Source organism: Capsella rubella, unplaced genomic scaffold (assembly GCF_000375325.1).
Source record: "Capsella rubella cultivar Monte Gargano unplaced genomic scaffold, Caprub1_0 scaffold_3, whole genome shotgun sequence".
Lineage (NCBI taxonomy): Eukaryota > Viridiplantae > Streptophyta > Magnoliopsida > Brassicales > Brassicaceae > Capsella > Capsella rubella.
In genome coordinates this window covers 1930724-1951548 of record NW_006238921.1, presented here as the reverse complement: position 1 = coordinate 1951548, position 20825 = coordinate 1930724, and the positions used below count along the sequence as shown (strand labels likewise).

The following is a 20825-nucleotide window of genomic DNA, read 5'->3' as shown; positions in this document are numbered from 1 at the left end:
TCTCATGTTTCTTGTCCCAATTGCCGTCACTTTCTTGGGAATATATATAAATATAATCATTCACTTCTTAGTTCTTAATCTTACGCATTGGATTTGAGAACTAGTGTATGATTATTTTGGTAATTTCTTCGGATTTTACAAGTCTTACCATAAATATATATGAGATTTGAAAAGGAAAAGGCTCCTTTCTAAAATACTCCCTTGAAAGTAGTAAGATGATAAAAGCTACTTTTTAAACGATAAAAGGAAAAAATAATTAGGCTGATAAACTTTATAAGCTGCTTTATGTACTAATCCACAAATACACGATACGATCTTCAGATAATGGTGTTTTTAATTAATAATTTAATACACTTCACCAGAATTTTCCTCTTATCTCCTACGTAATATACTAATATATATATATATACCACGGACTATGATTATATAATATGCACCATTCTTGCTAAGAAACTCATAATGCGGTTTGGTGGGTTTTTGTTTAATAAAGTTCATGCTATGCTATGTTAATTTAGTGGTCTGTATATCTATATTGTTCTTGTGTTCCATTCATGTTCAAAACATATGTCATATAAAGCATATGAAACATTATTTTTCCACAAAATAGCAAAACCTTATAATATATCATAAACAAAATTATGTATTTCGCTTAAATCGAATTTATAATTCGAGTACATATTAAACCATTTTAATATGAAAAAAATTAGAAATCACCATCATAATTTATTAAAATATATATTCATATTTTATACCAAAATTTAACAGTCGTTACTTTGTTTTGCAGTACAAAAGTTTAATAGCCGTTTACTTTGCAGCGCGTAACTTCGTTTACAAAATAAAAACAATATAACGTTATGCATATCTTCCGGAGCAGTTTGTCATCATAATTATCTTAGCCACAAAAGTGCTTTGCAAAATTTCATAATTTATGTTGGATATCTGTCGTTGAATGTCATATTTTACCGTGTATGGTAACACAATAAACAAAAAAAAACAACAAATAGTTGAATATTTCTGGACGTGGATCATCGCACACATATTGTACATGGAATTAGCTAGGTTAGGTCCTATACTTTTTTGACTTCAGTTTGTTAAACAAATACGATTAGACATTTAAACTCTAGTATTGTCACCAAAGCAAGAGAAAAAGGTAATTTGTGACTTTATTTACATCGTCAGACATTTAGTGTTTAGTCCAACAACAATATTGAGCGGGTTGAATTAACTTTTGTTAGTATATATGGTCGAACTCGTGAGAGAGAACATCATGTCCTACTTGTGTCACCATCAATATTTCCAAAAACATCATTATATAACTACCGACCCAAAGAGAAGTGTGTGTTCATTGAATCTTGTTGGAACGGAAGAAAAATTCGATTTGACATCCAAAATTTGGCTTACTCATCTCTCTCAACTCAAAGTCATGCCTTAACATAAATCGATACGGTGGGTCGATTAGGAACAAGGCCAGTAATTGCGTTTAGGCTTATTATATCTAGATAAGTAGAGCCACTTTTTAGCTTTTCCTTGAATATGCCAAACAATTGAGACGGTTAAGTTATTATATTAGGCTTCTTTATAATGTTTGCAGGCAAAAAGAAAGAAATATACAAAGATCTCCAATCATTAGGCTTTTGTTTGGTTGTTTTTTAGGCAGACATAAAGAGTGATTGGATTCTGTATACACAGGAAGCTGCTAAAGGTTATATAGCTCGTCGGTTAGGAAACTTGTAGGATCTAATTTATATCGTGCTCTCGTTGAAATGAGAAACTTGTCGTTGTAACGTTCCGTTTAGAACAACACAAAAGTGAAAAAAGGAAACTATACAAAAGACGAAAAGATTTCTTGATTAAGGAAACAACATAGATGAGTAAAAAAAAAAAAAAAAAAAAAGCTTGCGCCCAATAGCAAGAAAAGGATCTTCAGTCCATAAAAGCCCATGGAAAGGACTTCCCCATTGGCCTGGTCACTTTCTTCTAACGAATAGTAGTTTTTAGTTTAAAGTTTAAACTTTTAAGTTTCTAATAACTATCCTTTATGAACACATGAGTGATTCGGGTAAACAGTCACACACATTACATTCATTCGGAAATCAAATTGAATCAAGGTCAGTGGTCACTAAGATTGATCAAAATAATATCATGTTTTAATTATGTTTTAGAGAATCCAACAAATAGTTTATAAATAGAGAAATTATTAGATTGATGAAAGTGTAACTTGCATATTGATTGTAACAAAGGTTTGAAACAGGCAGCATTCATTAAGTCTCATCACTTCATTTTCTGCTCAGTAAAGAGGACATGGCGATTAACTCGAGGATCGTACTTACGGAACTCGAGCTTCTCAAGAAGTCCCTTGGTACTCTTCCTCTTGACGTAGAAGAATCCAGTCCCAGCTGCTGATACTAGACGGATGAACATGAACGTCTTCTTCCTCTTGTCACCCATTTCTTCTTTATCACTTCAAAAAACACACACAACAACTACGAGAATGTCGTTGTTTCATTACAGACTTATTTTTGCATTTGGACAAACTCGTATGAAACAGAGGGAACAAAACGTATAGAGTTATCATTTTTTAGCTATAATCTTTGAAAATGCTCTCAACAATACTTAGAAACGAATATGTTCGCATCAATCATATGGGAAAATGTTGAAATCTGTGAAGCTAGAGATTAGAAAACTAAGGGGACAAACACAGATCTAACACCTAAACTTTAGATATCTCAGCTCGAATTCAAATTACAACATGACGAACACGACACAAATTAGAGGAGCCCTTCCCGAAGAGATGAAATTAGATGAAAAACAAAATTAAAATCGAAGAAGCTAGAATGATTACCGTGTACCTGTAAAAATCGTAATCGACGGAGTCCGCAATTGATCTCGCCGACGAAGATGACGGGGGTGATAAACCCTAGAACGAGAGATTGGGTTTAAAATCACACCAAATAGGCTTTTAAATTAAGCCCAATAACGGCCCATCAAAGCGAGAGCCAATCTGCTTTTGTTTTTCTTCTTCAGGCGCTATAATTTTGTTCTCTCTGAGTGGAGAAGAAAGAAGACCTCGAGTCATCATCCTGCAGAACAGGTGAGGTAATGTTTTGTTGTCAATCGAATTTTCATTTGGAATTCGAAGTTTTGAATCTCCAGTTTACTTATATATGGATTCAGGTGGTTGTTAACTTTTCAGATTCTCGATCGGATTTTGGATTATATATATAATAAGAAGATTTAGGGATTTGGAAAAAATGGAGGCGAATGCGGCGGTGGACGGGACGGGGAATCCGATCCCGACGTCGGCGGTTTTAACAGCATCGGCGAAGCATATAGGGATGAGGTGTATGCAGGAAAACATGGCCTTCTTGAAATGCAAGAAGAATGATCCTAACCCAGAGAAATGCCTCGACAAGGGCCGTGACGTCACTCGCTGTGTTCTTGGCCTGTACGTCTTCTGCATCTTTTTCTCGTTTCAATTTCTTAAATTTTGGTTGATCTTAGGAGTATTTGGGCTCCTTCTGTTTGATGTTGATTGGAGAATGCCACATTGTAGATTTAGGGATTCTGATCATATAGTTTGAGAAATGACTAGTCTTTAGACTTCGTTTTCATCTTCTGGGTTACAGTGTTTTTTTAGAGGCATTATTTTCGCAGTAAGATTTCGAATTGGAACCACCATAAGTTCATCGAGTTATGAACATTTTTCTAGTATTTGGCAAGTCTTTATACATTGTGAATCCCTTTTAAACTAGCCATTTGCTTTACATCTAGGAAGCTGTTGTTTAACTCTTGCGTAGTTAAGTGATATCTTGAGAATTCACTTACTTTGTTCAAACCATATGACGATGATGCATCGTCCATAGTAATTTGCAATTGTAGACTAGTTTGTTCTTTAAAACTGGTAAAATGATAATTTTGCAGGCTGAAGGATCTTCACCAGAGATGCCCCAAGGAGATGGATGCTTACGTGGGATGCATGTATTATTACACCAACGAGTTTGATTTGTGTCGGAAAGAGCAAGAAGCCTTCGAGAAAGCGTGTCCGTTGAAATGAGAAGTCAAGTTTATTGTCTCTGACTATGCAATTGTTCAGTTTCAGTCTTGAGCTTTACTCTAATCACGCTCTTCCATCGCTGCCTCTTTTCCTTTTTCTCGTTATGGAAGACCATTAAATCATGTCATGTTTCTTAATTATCTTAAAACATGACCAAAGTTGAGTAGAGCAGTTGACTCTCAAGTAGACAGTTTGGTTAGTATGCAAAATGTAAACAAAGTTTTCGATAAATTTATACATATACTATAAATCCAATGAATGTAAGAGCGATAATATGGACTGAGCTCTTTTTTTTGAGGCCAAGTCAATTTTAAAAGTTAAAACAGTCAGGTTTTTTTTTTTTGGGAAGAAAATTAAACTATTCTACTTGCCATAAGTGAAATCAAGTTTTAGTTTGTACAAAAAACACAGTATTCCAAGAACGAGATCAGACTGTCTCATGCAATCGGTTTGGACAACGTCTTCGTCGGAAGGATATGTTATGTCTAATGCATACGTCTTAGAATGCATCAATAAATCTCTTGTTGGTTTGATGGTTTCTTATGAGCGGTCACAAGGGTCCGTTTGCTGGAAGGTTTTACGAAGTGACCCCTTGACTCGGCTCTGATAGATGCTTAGTTGCTTATGCTACGATGCGTACAAATAATCGGAACTAGCCGCATATATATATCTTTCTCGAGACCAGTGATTTTGCAGCCGCCTTGCTTTAGAACAATATATGCGAAAAACCACATCCAACATAGGAAAAATATGTACATAAGAACTCAAGTTATATCTAACCTAGGAGCAGAATACACACTAATTGGCATGAATATCGTACCTTTTGAATTTGGACTTGGCCTACAAAAGATGGCATGAGGTTTCCTTTGCGTAAACTTCCTCTCTGTCTTAGCTTGATACTCCACAACATCTCCACCCGGAACCTCTCTAGCCATGAAAGTGATGTATGACTTGAATCCGCCCACTTTGGTCAGATTGGCCCTCACTATATATTCACATGTCACAGTGGATCCCTACGCAACCAAAAATAAGTTGTCGATCAAAATGATGTATTGGCAACTTGTATGTATCACATAAAGTCAAAGATAATAATTAAACCAACCTTGATATTGTTGTATCTTTCCAGAGCCAAATCTACCATGTTTTGCATGTACTCACGGCCTGTAATCTCCCAGAGTAGCATTCTCCATCCACGTTGAAACCCTAATCATAATTTTTTTGAAACTTTAACATTAAAAGCAACACATTTCAACATCTAAATTAACGAATTTCTAGCTAGTTGTTACACTTGGCCTGATTAAGAGTCACCACGGATCTGATTTAAAAGTTATTCTATCATTCACATTGAGTGGTTTGATTCATGAAACCAGTCAAAGAGATCTCGATAAAAACTAATGTTAAGTAGCATATACAAATAAAAATACCTTGCTTTTGTACATCTGAGGTCGATAGAGGCGCATTTTTTGAACTTCATCATCAGAAGGAATATTCACCCTTGGGAGTTTGTATTCGGGTTGATCGTCAAAACTATCAACATCCCATTCTTGGCCACTTCCACGGCTGGACGCGTCACTATCCTCCTCATCACTTGAAGAATCCGTGTAGACAAAATCATCATCCGTGGGATCTTCACAAACCAGGAAAAATATTATGACAACAAATATTTAGAGAAAGAAAGACATGAGCGAGTCTGATGCAAGTCTAGCACACGAAAATTTCCGTGTGGTTTCTAAATTATACATACAACCTAAACACAAACTTTACATAAGCATAAGAGGACAAGATGCCTTAAGGCTAACATCACATCACATGACACCAAGATCTAGAGATAACGCTAGAGCTTTAGAGAAAATGGAGTACCTTTGGGTTTTGGAGCTGGCCTGCAAAATATGACATGAGGTTTCCTTTGCCATACCCTCTTCTCAGTCTTGGCTTGATACTCCACGAGATCTCCATCCGGAAACTCTCTAGCCATGAAAGTAATGTAAGATTTGACTCCGGACGCCAGGGAAACTATAGCCCTCACAATATATTCACGAGTCACAGTAGATCCCAACCAGAAAAGAATACGCTTATGGGATCAGTTTTAGGCAAATATTATGAATCAAATAAAGTCTAAAGAAGATGAGAGGTACTAATAAACTAACTAACCTTGATTCTGTTGTATCTTTCTAGAGCCAGATCCACCATGTTCTGCATGAACGGCCGGCCTGTAAGCCCAGTGTTCCAAAATGGTTTATCAAGATCAATGGGAACGAGTGGTCGGTACATCACACTCCCAGGGTAGTTTTCTCGATCCACATGGAAACCCTGGTGAGGAAGACAACATTGTTACAAGTTTTTTTATCCAAATATCAAACTAAAACAAATCAGTCCTTAGAGACTGAAATTGATAACGAGACATTATAAAAAAAAGTTAAAGCAGGAAGAGTAAAGACCTTGCTACGGTACATCTGAGATCTATATAGATGCATCTTTTGACCTATCTCATCGTTGGGATCCAGATTCCGTTTGGGTCTGTAATCGAATCCATCGTCGAAACTATCAACGTCCCATTCTTGGCCCTCTTCGCGGCTAGACACGTCGCTTGCCTCCCCATCACCTTCTTCTTCCATCAAGTCATCATCATCATATTCCAAATCACCAGAAGAATCCAACGGGGACTGCGTGGAGCCACCATCATCCTCCGCCTTGCGCTTCCTTAAACCGCTAGATTGAATCTCCGCAGAGAGCTCCATCTGATTCGCCTTCCGGTTTTCTGATTGAGGATCCAAGTTTCAGTAAACCTAGACCGATGATGATGATGAAGAACAGGAACATACAAGAACAAACTTATACTATTAACATAAAAAGTGCTCTACAAATTTCCCATGTGCAAATTCCCATAAACATATACATATGTACTATTAACTATATTATAATTTCCATTAAAACAAGATACTAGTATATAAATTTTTGGATGAGTTTTTAGTTTTTATTAAATAAAGTCAGAATCAGGGTTTATGGTTTATGGTATAGGTTTGGTAGACACTTGTCTACTCTATCTAACGTGTGCTTTCAGGCTTGCCATCATCCCCCTTGGTTCAGTCAAATCAGACCCATAACATCGCTTTCCTCCTCTTCACCGGCGGCCATACCTTGCTCCGGTACACACTGACACTGTATGAGGTCTGTATAGAGTATATTATCTATATTAACGAAGTCTCAGTCCTTAAACTTAGCCTAATTAATTAAGAGTACTCAACATAGATCTGAATTCATAGTTGTTTTGCACTATTCATGATTAATTCATGTGATCACTAATAAATTAAAAAAGAATGTGAATTGAAGTAGAAAAATATATAACAAAATACCTTGCTCCGGTACACACTGACACTGTATGAGGTCTGTATAGAGTATAGACGCAGTTTTTCAATTTCCTCTTCGGTGGGAGGCAGCATATCTGGGGGCTTGTACTCGGACTCGTCATCCAAACTATCCCGGCTGGACCCGTCACTAAACTCACAACCACTGGAAGAATCAGTTTAGTCGTCGTCCATGAGCTCCCTGTATAACTGGAGAAAACTACTAAAATAATGTTAACAAGAAGACATCATTATCTCTTTCGAAAATAATCCATCTACAAACGAGTAAGGTAGAATCTGAAAAAAAATAAAAAAAAATGTACCGTGTTTTATATATTTCAATTTAACCAGACGAATAAGAAACCATTCTACTATATATATATTAAAAAAAAAACAGAATCCAGTGATAATACATTTAACAGCAACAACAGGTTCAGGAACAAGAAAGAGAAACAATTGCATTAAGCTCGATCACTTAATGATACAGAGAAAAAAAAAAGAATTTATCAGTAAACGCTTTTAACAAGCTTTACAGCTACGTCTGCAATTCCCAGGGAGCTCTGGGGTTCCCACCATATACTCTGGGTTCTTTGCGCATTCCCCAAGCACTGCCCACCTCTCACAGCTCTCGTTTACGTCCGTACAGCTCCCGTCATGACTCAATATCTTGTCGAATGAGTCCACGTGGATCCACTTTGTTGCCGACCATTTCTCCCCTTCAATCACTGGACAACCTCCGTGAAGGCTCAAGGGATCTGGGATTGCGTCTTGGTGAAGGTTGAAGAACAACAGAGCATTCCCTTTCTTTGGTTTCACTAAAACAACAGTGTTACAGAGAAATCATTCAAAACATGTTCATAAAAACATATTCTCAGAGATTTCATCAGGAAAAAAAAAAAAACAACTTATGATTCTCTTTTACAACTAACCAGCGATTCCTTTCTTTGCACAATCAGAAAGATCGTCTTTGTTCTCAGAAAGGGAACGGCGAGAAGATTCCTGCACAAATAAATATTGAAATAAAGGGCCTATTACTTTTCCCATGTAGATATAGAACCAATATAGAGTAGCCATTGTGGGAAAATGTAAGCTGAAACTGATGGTTTTATCTGCAAACCACAAACCTGTGCATCGGGAAAAACAGTTTCTCCACCCTTTGTGACATTGGAAAGATACATGAGAACCGTTGCTATGCGGTGTCCACCACGGGCGATATTGACTTTGTCGTGAAAGTAATCAAAGTGAGCATCATATTTCTGACCGTGCTCATATCTCAATACTTGAAGGTCTTCCCCATTCTCTGTGACCACAAAAGTGAACAACTTAGAAACAATAAATATCTTGTACTGAAAAAACCTTTCAAGAAACTCAAGAAGAGTTAAGGTCCCATGTCACTTGAAACAGAGAGATCACTAGTTTAAACCATTCAGCTTGTTTAAGTTACCTTTTGGGAGGAATGTCCATGTTGAAAGCTTGTCCTCAATACCGGAAACGATAGGATCCTGTGATTCAAAAAAGAAGATTCACATGAAGGTTGTAACCATTACAATGATATGACTCATCTGTTCCTGTCAATAACTAAGTACCATTCATCATCCACGATTGATCATCATATATATACAGAAGAAATTTTATGTCTAGCTATCCCTTGTAACCCTTTTAGTAGTACTAAACAGCAATCAAAAATCAATACAAATCTTTGGTTCTAAGTTTCTAGTTCTATCAGATATTGAGGGATTTGACTGAATTGATCCGTTAGCAATAGAATCAACATGAGAGTTGTTGAAGTCGAGTTTCATAAACTAGAACAAGATCAACGCCAACCTATAAGAAATTCAACGAGATCTGTTGTGACCAATTGATTGAGCAAAGTAAGAGATGGTTGCGAAACAAAATGATAAAAATCGCACCTTTCCTTTGGAGATAAACGTGCCGGAGCTGGTACGAACGTCACTGACTTGACTCTCGCCATTATCGTTATCAGCAACCGCAGATCTCTGTAGATTCTCTTTCGCCTTTCCCCCGAAAAAAAAAAACAAAATTAGATGAGAAAATTAGCACATTTAAGCGAAAAGGTTTCCAAATTGAGCTCAGACCCATATAAAAATGTCGAAAAGTCTCGCACTCACAAGAGAGATTAGATGATCGCATTCCAAGTCCGTCAAAAAGCCTTCATACACAAATGCCCTGAAGAAACAACCACCAATGTTGTTTACAATTCAACAGTTTGAAGTTCAAAGTTCCCAAATTTGCTTGAGGGTTTTGCTTCCTGTCTCACTAATAGACAAGAGAACAAGTAAAAAAAAATCAAACCTGGGCTTCGAAGAAACTTGTTTGACTTTCGAAGGGTTGATGATAGAACTTGGAGAACTAATCAGACAAGTGGAAGATTGAACCAAAACGAGGAATATAGCCACGAATAACAACAATCCAAGGCGAGACATTGACATTTTAGCAATCGCTTGGATCCAAGATGATCGAGATCGCAAACTAGAGAAATTATTAATCTTTTTTCTCCCAGGAAAATAAAAGAGGGAAAAAATGTCAACGGTCATGAAAAGTTGATGTTCTACCTAAAGATGGCTAAGGAGATGGCGACAACATGCGCACGTTCTTCGAATCATAACAATTATTTTAATTCCTTGATATAGCCCATAAAAGCCCAGATTTATATAAGAAGGCCCAATATAAAATTCGAATAAGAAAACGACGTCGTTGGTTCAAAACGTAAATTAATCCTCGCCGGACGGGATAGGCGTGAATGCTGAACAGAAAATTCGATTTTTTCTCCTCCGGTTTCGATTTTAGCCGGCGACGTTATTGAACGAAGGGAGAAGGAGAACCAGAAGAGAAGCAGCGACAAGAATCTAGGAAAGTAAAATTTACAGAGAATGGCGTTTAGGCCTTTCGGGAAGGACGTAGGGCCGTCGATGAGCTCAAAGCCATCGCCGTTTACGTCGTTCGGTGCTTCTGCTCCCACTCATCCCACTAGGTGTGCTTCTAGATTTCTCTATGGATGTATCTATATGCTACTACAATCGGACTTTTATTCCAGTTTTTGAGGTTTTTGAGATTGGTGTCACGTTATGGATCTATTTGCTCTTGATTTTTCGAGCTCTCAAATTTAAATTTGTGCTATCGTTGTATTGAAGTCTTTAGGAATTAGGATCAGGCGAATGTGACAAATGTCTTGAATTTTTTTTTGAAATTGTGTCCTGTATCGCTTAGGCATCCGGGTTTTGAAGGTCAGTTGCTTTATTTCCGACTGTAATTTGAGAGGTTTTCTTGACCTTCCTTAGGAGGAGGAGGAGCTGCGAGTTACTTTATTTTGCCTTTCGTTTCTCATTTCTTACTCTTTTTTTTGTTCTTAAATCCTAACTCTGCGAATTGGGGTTTTGCTTGTAGTGATTCTTCAATTCAACCTCCGGCGTCTCAAAACCATTCAGCCTTTGCAGGACAATCTTTTGGACCAGGTGGAATTCAAAGGTTAGATAGACCAAACTCTACAGCTTCGATTTCTTTCTATGCGACAATATTTAGTTGTTTGTGAGCCTCCTTAGGGCAAGCTGTTGTGCTACATCTTGTAGACTTTTTTCTCAAGTTTGCTGATAATTCTATACATTTTAATCTGCGTATCGGAACTTTTGCTTGTAGTGGTCCTCGAGCAGTGCCTCCTTCGGCTTCTCAAAACCCTCCACCCTCTATAGGGCAACCTTACCGACCAGGTGGGGTTCAAAGGTTAGACATTCTTAATTGTATGGCTTCATTTTATCCCTCTGCTCTCTCAGTTCTATGTTACTGATGATGATTTTAGGTGGGTTACTTATTTAATTAAATTTTCCTTCTACTCTCGGGTTTTCTTCTTCTTTTAGTTTTTTTACCTAAATTATTATGGTTTTGGCTTGCAGTGGTCCTCCAATTAATCGAACACCACCTCCGTTGGCTTTTCAAAATCCCTCACCTTTCTCAGGACAACCTTACCAACCTGGTGGAATTCACAGGTTAGATGACTTGCTATTATGGCTCTCTTCTTTTATTTTCATTCCTTATATGCGTGTAAAGGATCTTGGGGAAAGGTCCGATCCGGAACAGCTGGTGATTGGATAAACCATTTTTTTTTCTTTGGCTTTGATTTTTTTTTTTTGTGTGTAAAGTTTTACTTGAACCTCTAAAATCTTGCCCAAAATTTTCAGCCGAGAAAATAATAAGAGCACTTTAATGCTATGTATTTTAGGAGCCCAGAACCTTTCAAGGGAAAAGCATGGGGTTCGGAAGCTTTTCCACGTCCAAGCCCCTCTGTGAGACCTGACCAGTTTCCTGGAGTTCAGAGGTAAAAGGCTACGAGAAATATTTTGACTTAGAAGAGTATAATATGTGGCAACTTGACAGTAGTGTTAATCACACATCTCAAATGCTTTAAGTTTTCTGCTATTGAAATTATAGCAGTAGAATCTTGCTTGATGAGTTAGCTGAATTTCACCTGCTGCATTTTTTTTCTTTTCTCAGGCCTACTTTAAGTCCTCAATCTGGGTACGATGGATCAAGGAATTTCTTGAAAGATCATGGTGAACATAGTCAAGCCACGTTTCCAGCTAGTACATCTCACATTCTTTCCAGAATTGGAACTGATGCTGTTGAGATTGGTCGATCACAAGATTCAAAAAGAAAAAGGTTGTTTATGTCATTTCCTCTAGATGAAGGCCACTTATGGCATTTTCTGAAAGAATTATTCTGTCTACTTGGCTTTCTTAATACTTGTCTGTTTGCCGGAGTTTGTACACCTTCTGTGTTCTGTATCATGTACCTCTCGCTTATAGACTTCAAAAGTTTGTTGTGTGGTCTAGGGTGCTAGGAAATGAGATGTATATGCATGGCTGTAGAGATTAGTGATATCATGGTTTTTGACGTAACTTATGTCAATCTATAATTCCTCATTTTTTTGTTGCAGTCGGTCCGATCTTCTTACTGATCAGAATTTGGGATCTTCTCGAAGAAATCAACCACCAGTATCAGGTTTTGAGAATGGTAACTTGGCAGATGATTTTCAGCCGCCATATAACCAACCTTGGATGTAAGCTTTTTATTGTCATTGTCATAAAGTTTTCACCCCTTCCTCTCTTCTGTTGTTGGTTTCAATTTTTTTATAAGGTCTTAAAATATTTTACATGTTGTGTTTTTTTTATGGATAGGAATTTGAAACCTGTTTCTTTTGCCTTTGTGCTGATTGTTACTCTATTGTCTCACTTACTTTTGAAACTTTTCTCTCATGTTTTTGTAGGCGCCCTCCGTCTTCTGTGGGAAATAATAATCTAGTGAGGTCAAGGGGCAGTCCCAATCGCTTGATTCATCAAGAACAAACCCCAAACTCTTCATTACCGTATGCACATGAAGCAGCTGAAATTCAGGAAGCTACAAGAAGAAAGTCTTCTGTTATAGCACCGTCTGATAATCCTCTGGGAGACGACTCCATATTTTCTCAACAGGATTCTCGAAGGTAGACAGCATGAAACTCATCTTACTTTGAAAAGCTTATTGTTTTTATCCACCCTCCTTCTGTCCTACGTCTACGTGTAAGTATGAAGGGTAGGAGAAATCACGGTTTAAGAGTTATAATCCTAAGAAACTTTATCGTGAGCAAATAAAGTTAATATGTTACATAAAGTTTTTCTTTGTTAAGCATGCTGTTTCTGTGATAGGTTTTCAACATCTCCTCCTACGTCAGGCACGAAGACATATATGCTTTCACGAAGTTCAGATTCTCAATTTCCTGGGCAGCCCTCTGTAAATAATTTCAATAACGCGGGTAAGACAAGCAGTTCACCTGCTACAAAAAGGACGAGATCTCCACCTTTATATCCAGTTGAAGAGGATATCCAGCGAAACTCTTTCCCTTCTCAAGATTGTACAGAAGGGTAAATTGTTAAACCGCACGGTAGTGACTCTTAATTTTAATTTGTGGTTCAGTTCTTCAAGTTTTCTGAACTGTGTGGATTTTTTACAGAGAAGAGCAGGCAAGGGCAAAGAGACTGGCTCGCTTCAAGGGTGAACTGGAGCCTATTGCAGACCGACCTGTTGATCCTCAACTTACTAAATTTGTAAATAAAACTATGAAACCTCTGGAAAACAGACAAACGTTCAGTTCACTGGAATCAAGTAGAGATACCGTGAAGGGAGATGCCTTGTCTGATTATGAAAGCTTGGAGCAACCCTCTCTTATCATTGGATTATGCCCTGACATGTGTCCTGGTAAGCATAAGCCTGACTGCCTGAGACAAGCTTATAAAACGATAACTGTGTGTTTATTCTTTGGTTCATATAATCTGATTGAAAAAGAATTGCGTTGCAAACAATATTTATTTTGCCCGTAAACATGTTTAGTTCTAGTACGTAATGTGATTGTAGAACAAAAATAATGATGGATTTTTTTTTTCATCTTCTTAGAGTCAGAACGGGGGGAGCGTGAAAGGAAGGGAGACTTGGACCATTATGAGCGTGTGGATGGAGATAGGAACCAGACGAGCAAATCCCTTGCTGTGAAGAAAGTAAGTAGTTTCTTAGATGGCAAATAGTCGACTACCCTTTCACTGTGATGACTACTTATATATCTGCCTTTGAATAGTATACCAGGACAGCGGAGCGAGAAGCAGTTTTGATACGACCAATGCCGATCCTGCAGAATACAATGGAATATTTGCTGAGTTTGCTAGATCGACCTTACAATGAAAACTTTCTTGGCATGTACAATTTCTTATGGGATAGGATGAGAGCTATTCGTATGGATCTCAGAATGCAACATATTTTCAACCGAGAAGCTATTACTTTACTGGAGCAAATGGTTTGTGTTTTTTTTTGTCTTTATATAAAGTTATTAAACAGGATGATAACTGAAATTCTATTTTGGATGTGTGTGTTCTTACTACGGATTTTCTTGGTACAGATAAGACTTCACATCATTGCAATGCATGAGCTATGTGAATATACGAAAGGAGAGGGCTTTTCAGAGGGGTTTGACGCCCACTTGAATATTGAGCAAATGAACAAGACGTCTGTTGAGTTGTTTCAAATGTATGATGATCACAGGAAGAAAGGAATAATTATTCCTACAGAGAAAGAGTTTCGTGGCTATTATGCTCTTCTCAAACTCGACAAGCATCCTGGCTATAAGGTAAGTCCTTCTGGGTAAAATTTGCGGTCAGAATTTTGTCTAAGTTCTTAACCCGACAATAAATTATTCTTGTTAGGTTGAACCTTCAGAGCTTTCTCTTGATCTTGCCAATATGACTCCAGAAATAAGGCAAACTTCAGAAGTTCTCTTTGCCCGCAGTGTTGCCAGGTTGTTCCTTGATTTTTTTTTGGTTGTTAGTTTGTTAACTTGATCTAAGTATTGATACCAGTGGCGGAATAACAGAGCTTGCAGAACTGGCAATTTCATCGCCTTCTTTCGCCTTGCTCGGAAAGCTAGCTATCTTCAAGCATGTTTAATGCATGCTCATTTTTCAAAGGTAAGTGCTTGTTTGTGGTTGTGGGTGTAAAAGCTATTGTCTTACCATGTTGATGTGTGATTAGGTCACTGAGATCTAAGCATTATTTTATTTCATCAGCTAAGAACTCAGGCACTTGCTTCTCTTCACTCGGGTCTTCAACTTAATCAGGGTCTCCCAGTTTCAGATACATCAAAGTGGATAGGGATGGAGGTATTACTTGGTGTATTCCTTTCTTGATCTATCACAGAGAAGTTGCTAGAGGTCTTACATTTTGCTTCTGTTGATGGACTTTAGGAAGAAGACATAGAAATCTTGTTGGAGTACCATGGCTTTTCAATAAAAGTGTTTGAAGAGCCATACATGGTAAAGGATGATCTGTTTCTCCATGTTGATAAGGATTATAAAACAAAATGCTCAAAACTTGTTCACATGAAGAAGTCAAGAACCATAGTGGAAGATGTTTCTGCTCCATCAATAGAAGATGTTTCTACTCCCTCTCCATTGCCCTCCTTGCTCACAGAAGCAACTAAAGCACATCAACCATCTATTACCCCCCATAAACAGGAAATGCCGCCTGCTCAAAGTCTTAAGAAACAAACCTCCATGCGTCTAGTTCGTAAAGAAATGACTGACTCCAAGACAACCCTCCTGCCAGAGGAGGACAAGCCAGCGGGTACATTTGTTATGGGGCCATCCGTTATAAATCCAGTGGAGCATCAACAGAAACAAAATGACGTGACGTCAGCTGCTGGGTTTCATTCTCCCATGAAGCTATATTCTCCTTTTGTTTCTACTGGATTTCCTCAAACTAAATCCTGGAATTTGGAGAAACAGCCTAGTGACCATAGTATTAGTATGTCTCCTGGGGAAGTTAAATTTCCAGTTGCAGGGGATTTACATCTGAATCTTATGCCTGGACCAGCTTTGCAACAAAGTCCGAAGTCGATACCAATGGAGATAGTGGCTGTAACTACCATTACAGAGTCTTCGACAAGTGTGGAAAACAAATATGCTTTGGAAGTGTCTGTACCTGAAGCTGCAATGATTAGTACCTTGGAAAAGAACTTCCATGATACTGACCCAGAAGATGAGGATGTGAATGGGGTCATTGTAAATCAGTATGATGAGGAAGTGGCGAAGGCAAAACTCAAGTTGATCATAAGGTTTGTCCGCTCCTCATGCTAATTGACAACTGAGTTGGGTTTTATATTTATCTTTTCTCTAATAATCTTTGCAGATTATGGAAGCGGTGGGCTTCACGACAAAATGAATTGCGGGAGTGTCGACAGTTAGCAGCAACTGCTGCACTAAATTCACTATCCCTGGGCACTCCTATCCGATTTAGCAAAACTGATGTAAGTTTCAATTTTCTTCCGCATAACGTGCTGATCATCAGCCTTTTTTCACGGAAGCAATGAAAGTCTTAAAAGGCATGTACTATCGAGGTTGGTAGTCTAATATCGGTTCTCTCTTCCTACACAGCAATCAAGGGCATGTGGTGAGTTTGACATTGATCAAGCCATGAGGAAAAGATTTGAAGAACATGAAAAATCATGGTCAAGGCTGAACATTTCAGATGTGATAGCTGATATACTGGTTGGAAGGAATCCAGAATCAAAATGCATATGCTGGAAGGTCATCTTATGTACTCAGACTAGATCAGTAAATACAGCATCTTCTGCAAGTCAGGTTACACATTCAGCAGCCAGTCGATGGTTATCATCGAAGCTTATGCCTCATGCAGAACATAGTCCGAACGATGATAATCTGCTGTTTTCAGCTCCTGGTGTGTCAGTATGGAACAAATGGGTTGCTAATAGGTCTGATTCAGATTTCACATGCTGTCTCTCAGTAGCTAGGGATGTGGAGGCTGATAATGATATATGTGACACACGTGGTGCAAGTGCAGTCCTTTTCCTTGCATCTGGAGGCCTCCCTTTGAATCTCCAGAGAGAACAGCTTAACCGCATTCTTGAATCAGTACCCAATGGTTCAGTTCTTCCCCTTCTCGTAGTAATCAGCTCATGCAATGGGGAACACATGGAGCCTGATTCTGGTATTGTCTTGGGATTAGGCCTCCATGATATTAACAAATCAAAGATAGCGAGCTTTTCCATCGTTTCTATTGCCAATAAGTCCCAAAAAGGACAGGAAGTTCATTTTTTCAACGATTCACGGCTAAGAGATGGGATTAAATGGCTGGCGAGCAATTCACCTCTGCAACCAAATCTTCATCATGTTAAACCCCGGGAACTGGTTCTGACCCATTTCAGTTTTTCCCTGGAGTTGCTTAAGCAGATGCCAGATCAGGAGGTTGGTCCTAACATCTGCATATCAGCCTTCAACGACGCATTGGAAACAACACGAAGAAACATCAATTCTGCTGCTGAAGCAAATCCCATCGGTTGGCCCTGCCCCGAGATAATGGTGCTCAAGGATAATAGAAAAGAACATTTAATGGTGAAGCGTTATCTTCCCAACCTGGACTGGAGCAGTGCAGAGAACATCGAACCACTCAATTCTGTGCTAGAGAATTGTAAGCTCCCATATTTTGAAGATGATTTGACATGGTTAACTGTAGGATGTGCTTCTGGTACTGAGATAGAGAACCATACGCAACGACTCGAGTATTGCTTAGTTGAGTTTTTGACACAGAGAAGCAATCTTATGGGAGTCTCATTAGCTACCAAAGAAACAGGAGTGATGCTAGAAAGAAACACTAGACTCGAACTCCATAACTCAAGCCGGTACCATGTCATCCCAAGATGGATTGGTATCTTCCAGAGGATCTTCAACTGGCGGATAATGGGTTTGTTTGATTCATCGTCTTCCACAGCTTACGTACTGAAGTCTGATCTCACCATGTCAACTTCAAGCTATGCAGATAAATTCTTGGCTGAAGATGCATCATACCCATCTTCTCCTCCAAATATTCCATTACTTCATGAAATGATCCAAATCAGCTGCAGCCCCTTTAAGTCGTCTCCGCCATATGATCACAAAAGACAGAGAGTTGTCGAATCGGTTCAGACAGAAACTCTTAGTAACGATCATAGAGACATAGACGAGTCAATGCTGGAGAAGAGTAGAGAAGCTTGTAGAAGGATTGATCTAATGATAACTGAGGATGATGAGGTAGCTGATGAAACCGAGAGATCATGGAGAAGTAAAGGTAAAGAAGCGGCTGAGAAAAAGACGATAAACGAGAGAGAGAGTGAGAGACTAGATGAATTGTTGGAGAAATGTAACTTGGTACAGAATAGCATAGCCGATAAGCTTTGTATTTACTTCTGATGATCTTCAGCCCTTTTTGTTAATGTTAGTTTGTTGTCAATTATGGTATTTTTGCTTCAAAAGTTTACGTGTCCATCAGTTTGCTTAAAGTTGTGTGCTTCGCAGCCTTGTTTACAAATACGCACCCTTGGCGTTTGATGAAATAAACGCACATAACAGTCTGAGGCGCTTCTTAGTTCTTATGAATAGAAGAAATAAAGCACGCCTTTAGATAACATGATGTCTAAACCCTAAACCCCCATAGTCCATTAGATACGCATACTCTAGCAAAGAGGAGGAAGGTGAAATACGACAGGCTTTATAGGAATACTCTGTATTTAGATCCACAGCAAAACAGCTTTACAGAGTCGTATATGAAGGTATTGCGAACGACGAATTTAGGTGACGTAATGGACTTTAGATATTATTTCTCATCTTATTCTAAGGCAATTAATTAAGACAATCATTGGTGGCTTTTTCTACTCTTTAATTCGATTTTTTTTTTTAAACATGAAAAACTTGTCTGTAGTCATAAAAAAAACTTATTCTCAGCAACAGTCAACGTTTTAGAGCAAATAGCGTAGCAAACACGTCATTTACTCTTAGTAAAAGAAGCTAATATACGAAAGAGAGAGAGCTTTACTTTTGAACTTTGCTATATAGATGGAATCTGTGACGTACAGTACAGAATCAAACAAAGGGGCAATTAGGAAATTGAATCATTCATTAGACAGCTTTTTAATCTGTACAATGATAATTGTGATATCATCTGTCCTATTCTCATGCTCCAACCACAGTTTGTATGATTCGGCTGCAGCTGCAGCACATCCATCGCGCGGATCGGCATATCTCCCCACCTGCAAAACAACATTCTCAAACACATTCACACCAGAACAGAAGAACTAAAACATTATTTTACATCAAACATATTAAGGTCTGCAAAAGGGTCTCTGTTGCTAATTTACCATATCAACAACAGCTTGGCTTGGAATAAACTCGAAAATCCCATCGCTTGCAACAACAAAAAACAAATGGTTAGGCGAAAGATGAACCATTGACACTTCTGGTTCTGCAGTAACTCCAATGCTCTCTGCTGTAAAATCTCCAACACTCCTTGTGAATGCGGTTCCCGGGTACATCCCATTTTGTACCCAAAGTCTCGGCGGATCCCCTCCCTCGCTCTCTTCATTTGCCCATGTTTGTATATTCGGATCTTTCAATCCTTCCACTTGATCCACACTCAGTACTCTAGCCCCACACGCTTTCACCCTCTCGCATTCATCTTTCCTAAAAGGCGTTTGATCATAAGACAAATCCTCTGCTAGAATCCGGTTCCTGTCTTTAACAGCGAGAACCGCCCTCGAATCCCCTACATTGGCAACATAAATCTTATCCCCAACAACAAGAACCGTAATGGCAGTAGTACCACTCATCGAGTCATCAATTTCACTATCATGTAACTCCTCATTCACCCTCAAAAAAGCAGACTTGTAAGCTTTCTCCGGATCCTCAAGCAGAGTTGGGTCTTCAGACAACATTTCCACAACCCTCTCCTTAACGAAGTTGGAACACTGCGTACCGAACACGCCGTGACCATCAAACACACCAAAGAAATGAACATTTGGGTTACCTTGAAGCTCGGTTTTGATGCAGTAAGTGTCTTGATTCTCCTTATCAGGTGAATCAGGATAATAGCCTCGTTGAGACAACACAGAGTAAACCATGTCGAAATTAGGAGAAGGAACGTGAATAGAGCCAAGAGGTTTCTGATCTTTCCCTTTGACAACACCATTGGCTTCAACCGGTCCACGAGAGTCTCCATCTGACGATGACGATGGGTACCGGCTACAACATTTGCATTGAACGCAACCCATCACGCAGAAAAATAAAAACAGAATTCGATTACGCAAAAAAAAAAAATCGAAACTTTTCCTTGAAAAATCTTAAGCTCCAGGTGGGGCTAGAATAAGAAATCTCCAGGAAAAGGAAAATCGTGAGATACAACAATGGCGTACAAAAAAGTGTAGGGTTTTGCAGATGTCATGTTAAACGCGGCAAAAAGGATCGAAAAGGGAAAGAAGGAAAGAGGGAAAGACGAGATTCACACCCAAAGTTAGAATCTTTTCAAAGGAGACAAGGAAAAAACAGAGGAAGAGGAAGAAGGGAAAAGTTGGTAACTTTATCTTGTTGTGGATAGTTTTGTTCGAATTCTTCTTTCGTTCTTTACACCTTCGTGGTCTTCCTCAACCCCCTCAAAAAGGGTTATTTCGTCAACAACCCTTTTAAGAGAAAGTGTCAAAATTCGAGAGAAACCCTAAAAAATGCAGAAGCAGAGGAATTTGTTCGAAAAGAAAGAAGAATAAAAGAGAAGAGATGAGAGAGAGAGAGAGATGAATTTGGTTTTGGTGGATCCGACGGATGGAGTACACGGGTGGGTTTGGCCTCTCTCTGCCACAGCCGCGCACGAATTCCAAAATCAAACCAAAAACTTTTTTGACAAAATCGATGATTTTTTTTTCGCCGTGATTATTCAATACCTTTCTCGTTTATTTTCACCCCCCGCAACGGGTCGGGTTGACCCGATCAGACCATGTTGTTTCAGTACAAGAATAGACCTAACGGGCCTTACGTGTTATTGGGCCTTAGCTACGTCTTCGTTTCGTACATTTT

At 38.6% G+C, this 20825-nt stretch overlaps 6 protein-coding genes across 12 annotated transcripts; 2 read left to right on the top strand and 4 right to left on the bottom strand.

The window, feature by feature from the left end:
- Positions 1-2125: 2125 nt before the first annotated feature.
- LOC17892989 (50S ribosomal protein L33) lies at positions 2126-2953 on the bottom strand. 2 transcript variants are annotated; one of them, XM_023786464.1, is made up of 2 exons: positions 2850-2953; positions 2126-2483 (listed from the first exon to the last, which is right to left on the bottom strand). In XM_023786464.1, exon 2 carries the CDS (start codon positions 2446-2448, stop codon positions 2272-2274), a length of 177 nt encoding a protein of 58 aa, XP_023642232.1. In that variant the 5' UTR covers positions 2449-2483; positions 2850-2953; the 3' UTR covers positions 2126-2271. The 2 variants fall into 2 exon arrangements, with proteins under 2 accessions (XP_023642232.1, XP_023642233.1); XM_023786465.1 differs by having other exon boundaries at positions 2843-2903.
- Positions 2954-3029: 76 nt separating this feature from the next.
- LOC17891523 (NADH dehydrogenase [ubiquinone] 1 alpha subcomplex subunit 8-A) lies at positions 3030-4237 on the top strand. Of its 4 annotated transcripts, none has more exons than XM_006298793.2 (3): positions 3030-3096; positions 3194-3445; positions 3922-4237. In XM_006298793.2, the coding sequence occupies exons 2-3, from the start codon at positions 3252-3254 to the stop codon at positions 4052-4054; spliced, it is 327 nt and encodes a 108-aa protein (XP_006298855.1). In that variant the 5' UTR covers positions 3030-3096; positions 3194-3251; the 3' UTR covers positions 4055-4237. The 4 variants fall into 4 exon arrangements, with proteins under 4 accessions (XP_006298855.1, XP_023642409.1, XP_023642410.1 ...); XM_023786641.1 differs by having other exon boundaries at positions 3034-3091; positions 3175-3445; XM_023786642.1 differs by having other exon boundaries at positions 3045-3096; positions 3175-3445.
- Positions 4238-4309: 72 nt separating this feature from the next.
- LOC17893467 lies at positions 4310-6934 on the bottom strand. Of its 2 annotated transcripts, none has more exons than XM_023786639.1 (7): positions 6493-6934; positions 6206-6364; positions 5915-6107; positions 5479-5681; positions 5157-5257; positions 4875-5067; positions 4310-4758 (listed from the first exon to the last, which is right to left on the bottom strand). In XM_023786639.1, exons 1-5 carry the CDS (start codon positions 6790-6792, stop codon positions 5189-5191), a joined length of 924 nt encoding a protein of 307 aa, XP_023642407.1. In that variant the 5' UTR covers positions 6793-6934; the 3' UTR covers positions 4310-4758; positions 4875-5067; positions 5157-5188. The 2 variants fall into 2 exon arrangements, with proteins under 2 accessions (XP_023642407.1, XP_023642408.1); XM_023786640.1 differs by having other exon boundaries at positions 4310-4754.
- An 820-nt stretch (positions 6935-7754) lies between these two features.
- Positions 7755-9947, bottom strand: LOC17891220 (prolyl 4-hydroxylase 2). Its single transcript, XM_006298043.2, has 7 exons — positions 9712-9947; positions 9528-9585; positions 9309-9413; positions 8843-8900; positions 8523-8698; positions 8328-8397; positions 7755-8213 (listed from the first exon to the last, which is right to left on the bottom strand). Exons 1-7 carry the CDS (start codon positions 9846-9848, stop codon positions 7918-7920), a joined length of 900 nt encoding a protein of 299 aa, XP_006298105.2. The 5' UTR covers positions 9849-9947; the 3' UTR covers positions 7755-7917.
- A 203-nt stretch (positions 9948-10150) lies between these two features.
- On the top strand, positions 10151-18265 carry LOC17891014 (SAC3 family protein B). 2 transcript variants are annotated; one of them, XM_006299152.2, is made up of 19 exons: positions 10151-10390; positions 10804-10884; positions 11053-11136; positions 11307-11399; positions 11633-11728; positions 11905-12069; positions 12347-12469; positions 12677-12892; positions 13095-13310; positions 13400-13644; positions 13840-13940; positions 14018-14233; positions 14336-14563; positions 14640-14731; positions 14807-14900; positions 15000-15092; positions 15177-16045; positions 16120-16237; positions 16365-18265. In XM_006299152.2, exons 1-19 carry the CDS (start codon positions 10290-10292, stop codon positions 18174-18176), a joined length of 5043 nt encoding a protein of 1680 aa, XP_006299214.1. In that variant the 5' UTR covers positions 10151-10289; the 3' UTR covers positions 18177-18265. The 2 variants fall into 2 exon arrangements, with proteins under 2 accessions (XP_006299214.1, XP_023641540.1); XM_023785772.1 differs by lacking the exon at positions 10151-10390 and having other exon boundaries at positions 10807-10884; positions 11053-11123.
- A 511-nt stretch (positions 18266-18776) lies between these two features.
- Positions 18777-20666, bottom strand: LOC17892687 (probable protein phosphatase 2C 35). The gene is made up of 2 exons (XM_006297977.2): positions 19121-20666; positions 18777-19012 (listed from the first exon to the last, which is right to left on the bottom strand). Exons 1-2 carry the CDS (start codon positions 20027-20029, stop codon positions 18875-18877), a joined length of 1047 nt encoding a protein of 348 aa, XP_006298039.1. The 5' UTR covers positions 20030-20666; the 3' UTR covers positions 18777-18874.
- Positions 20667-20825: the final 159 nt, after the last annotated feature.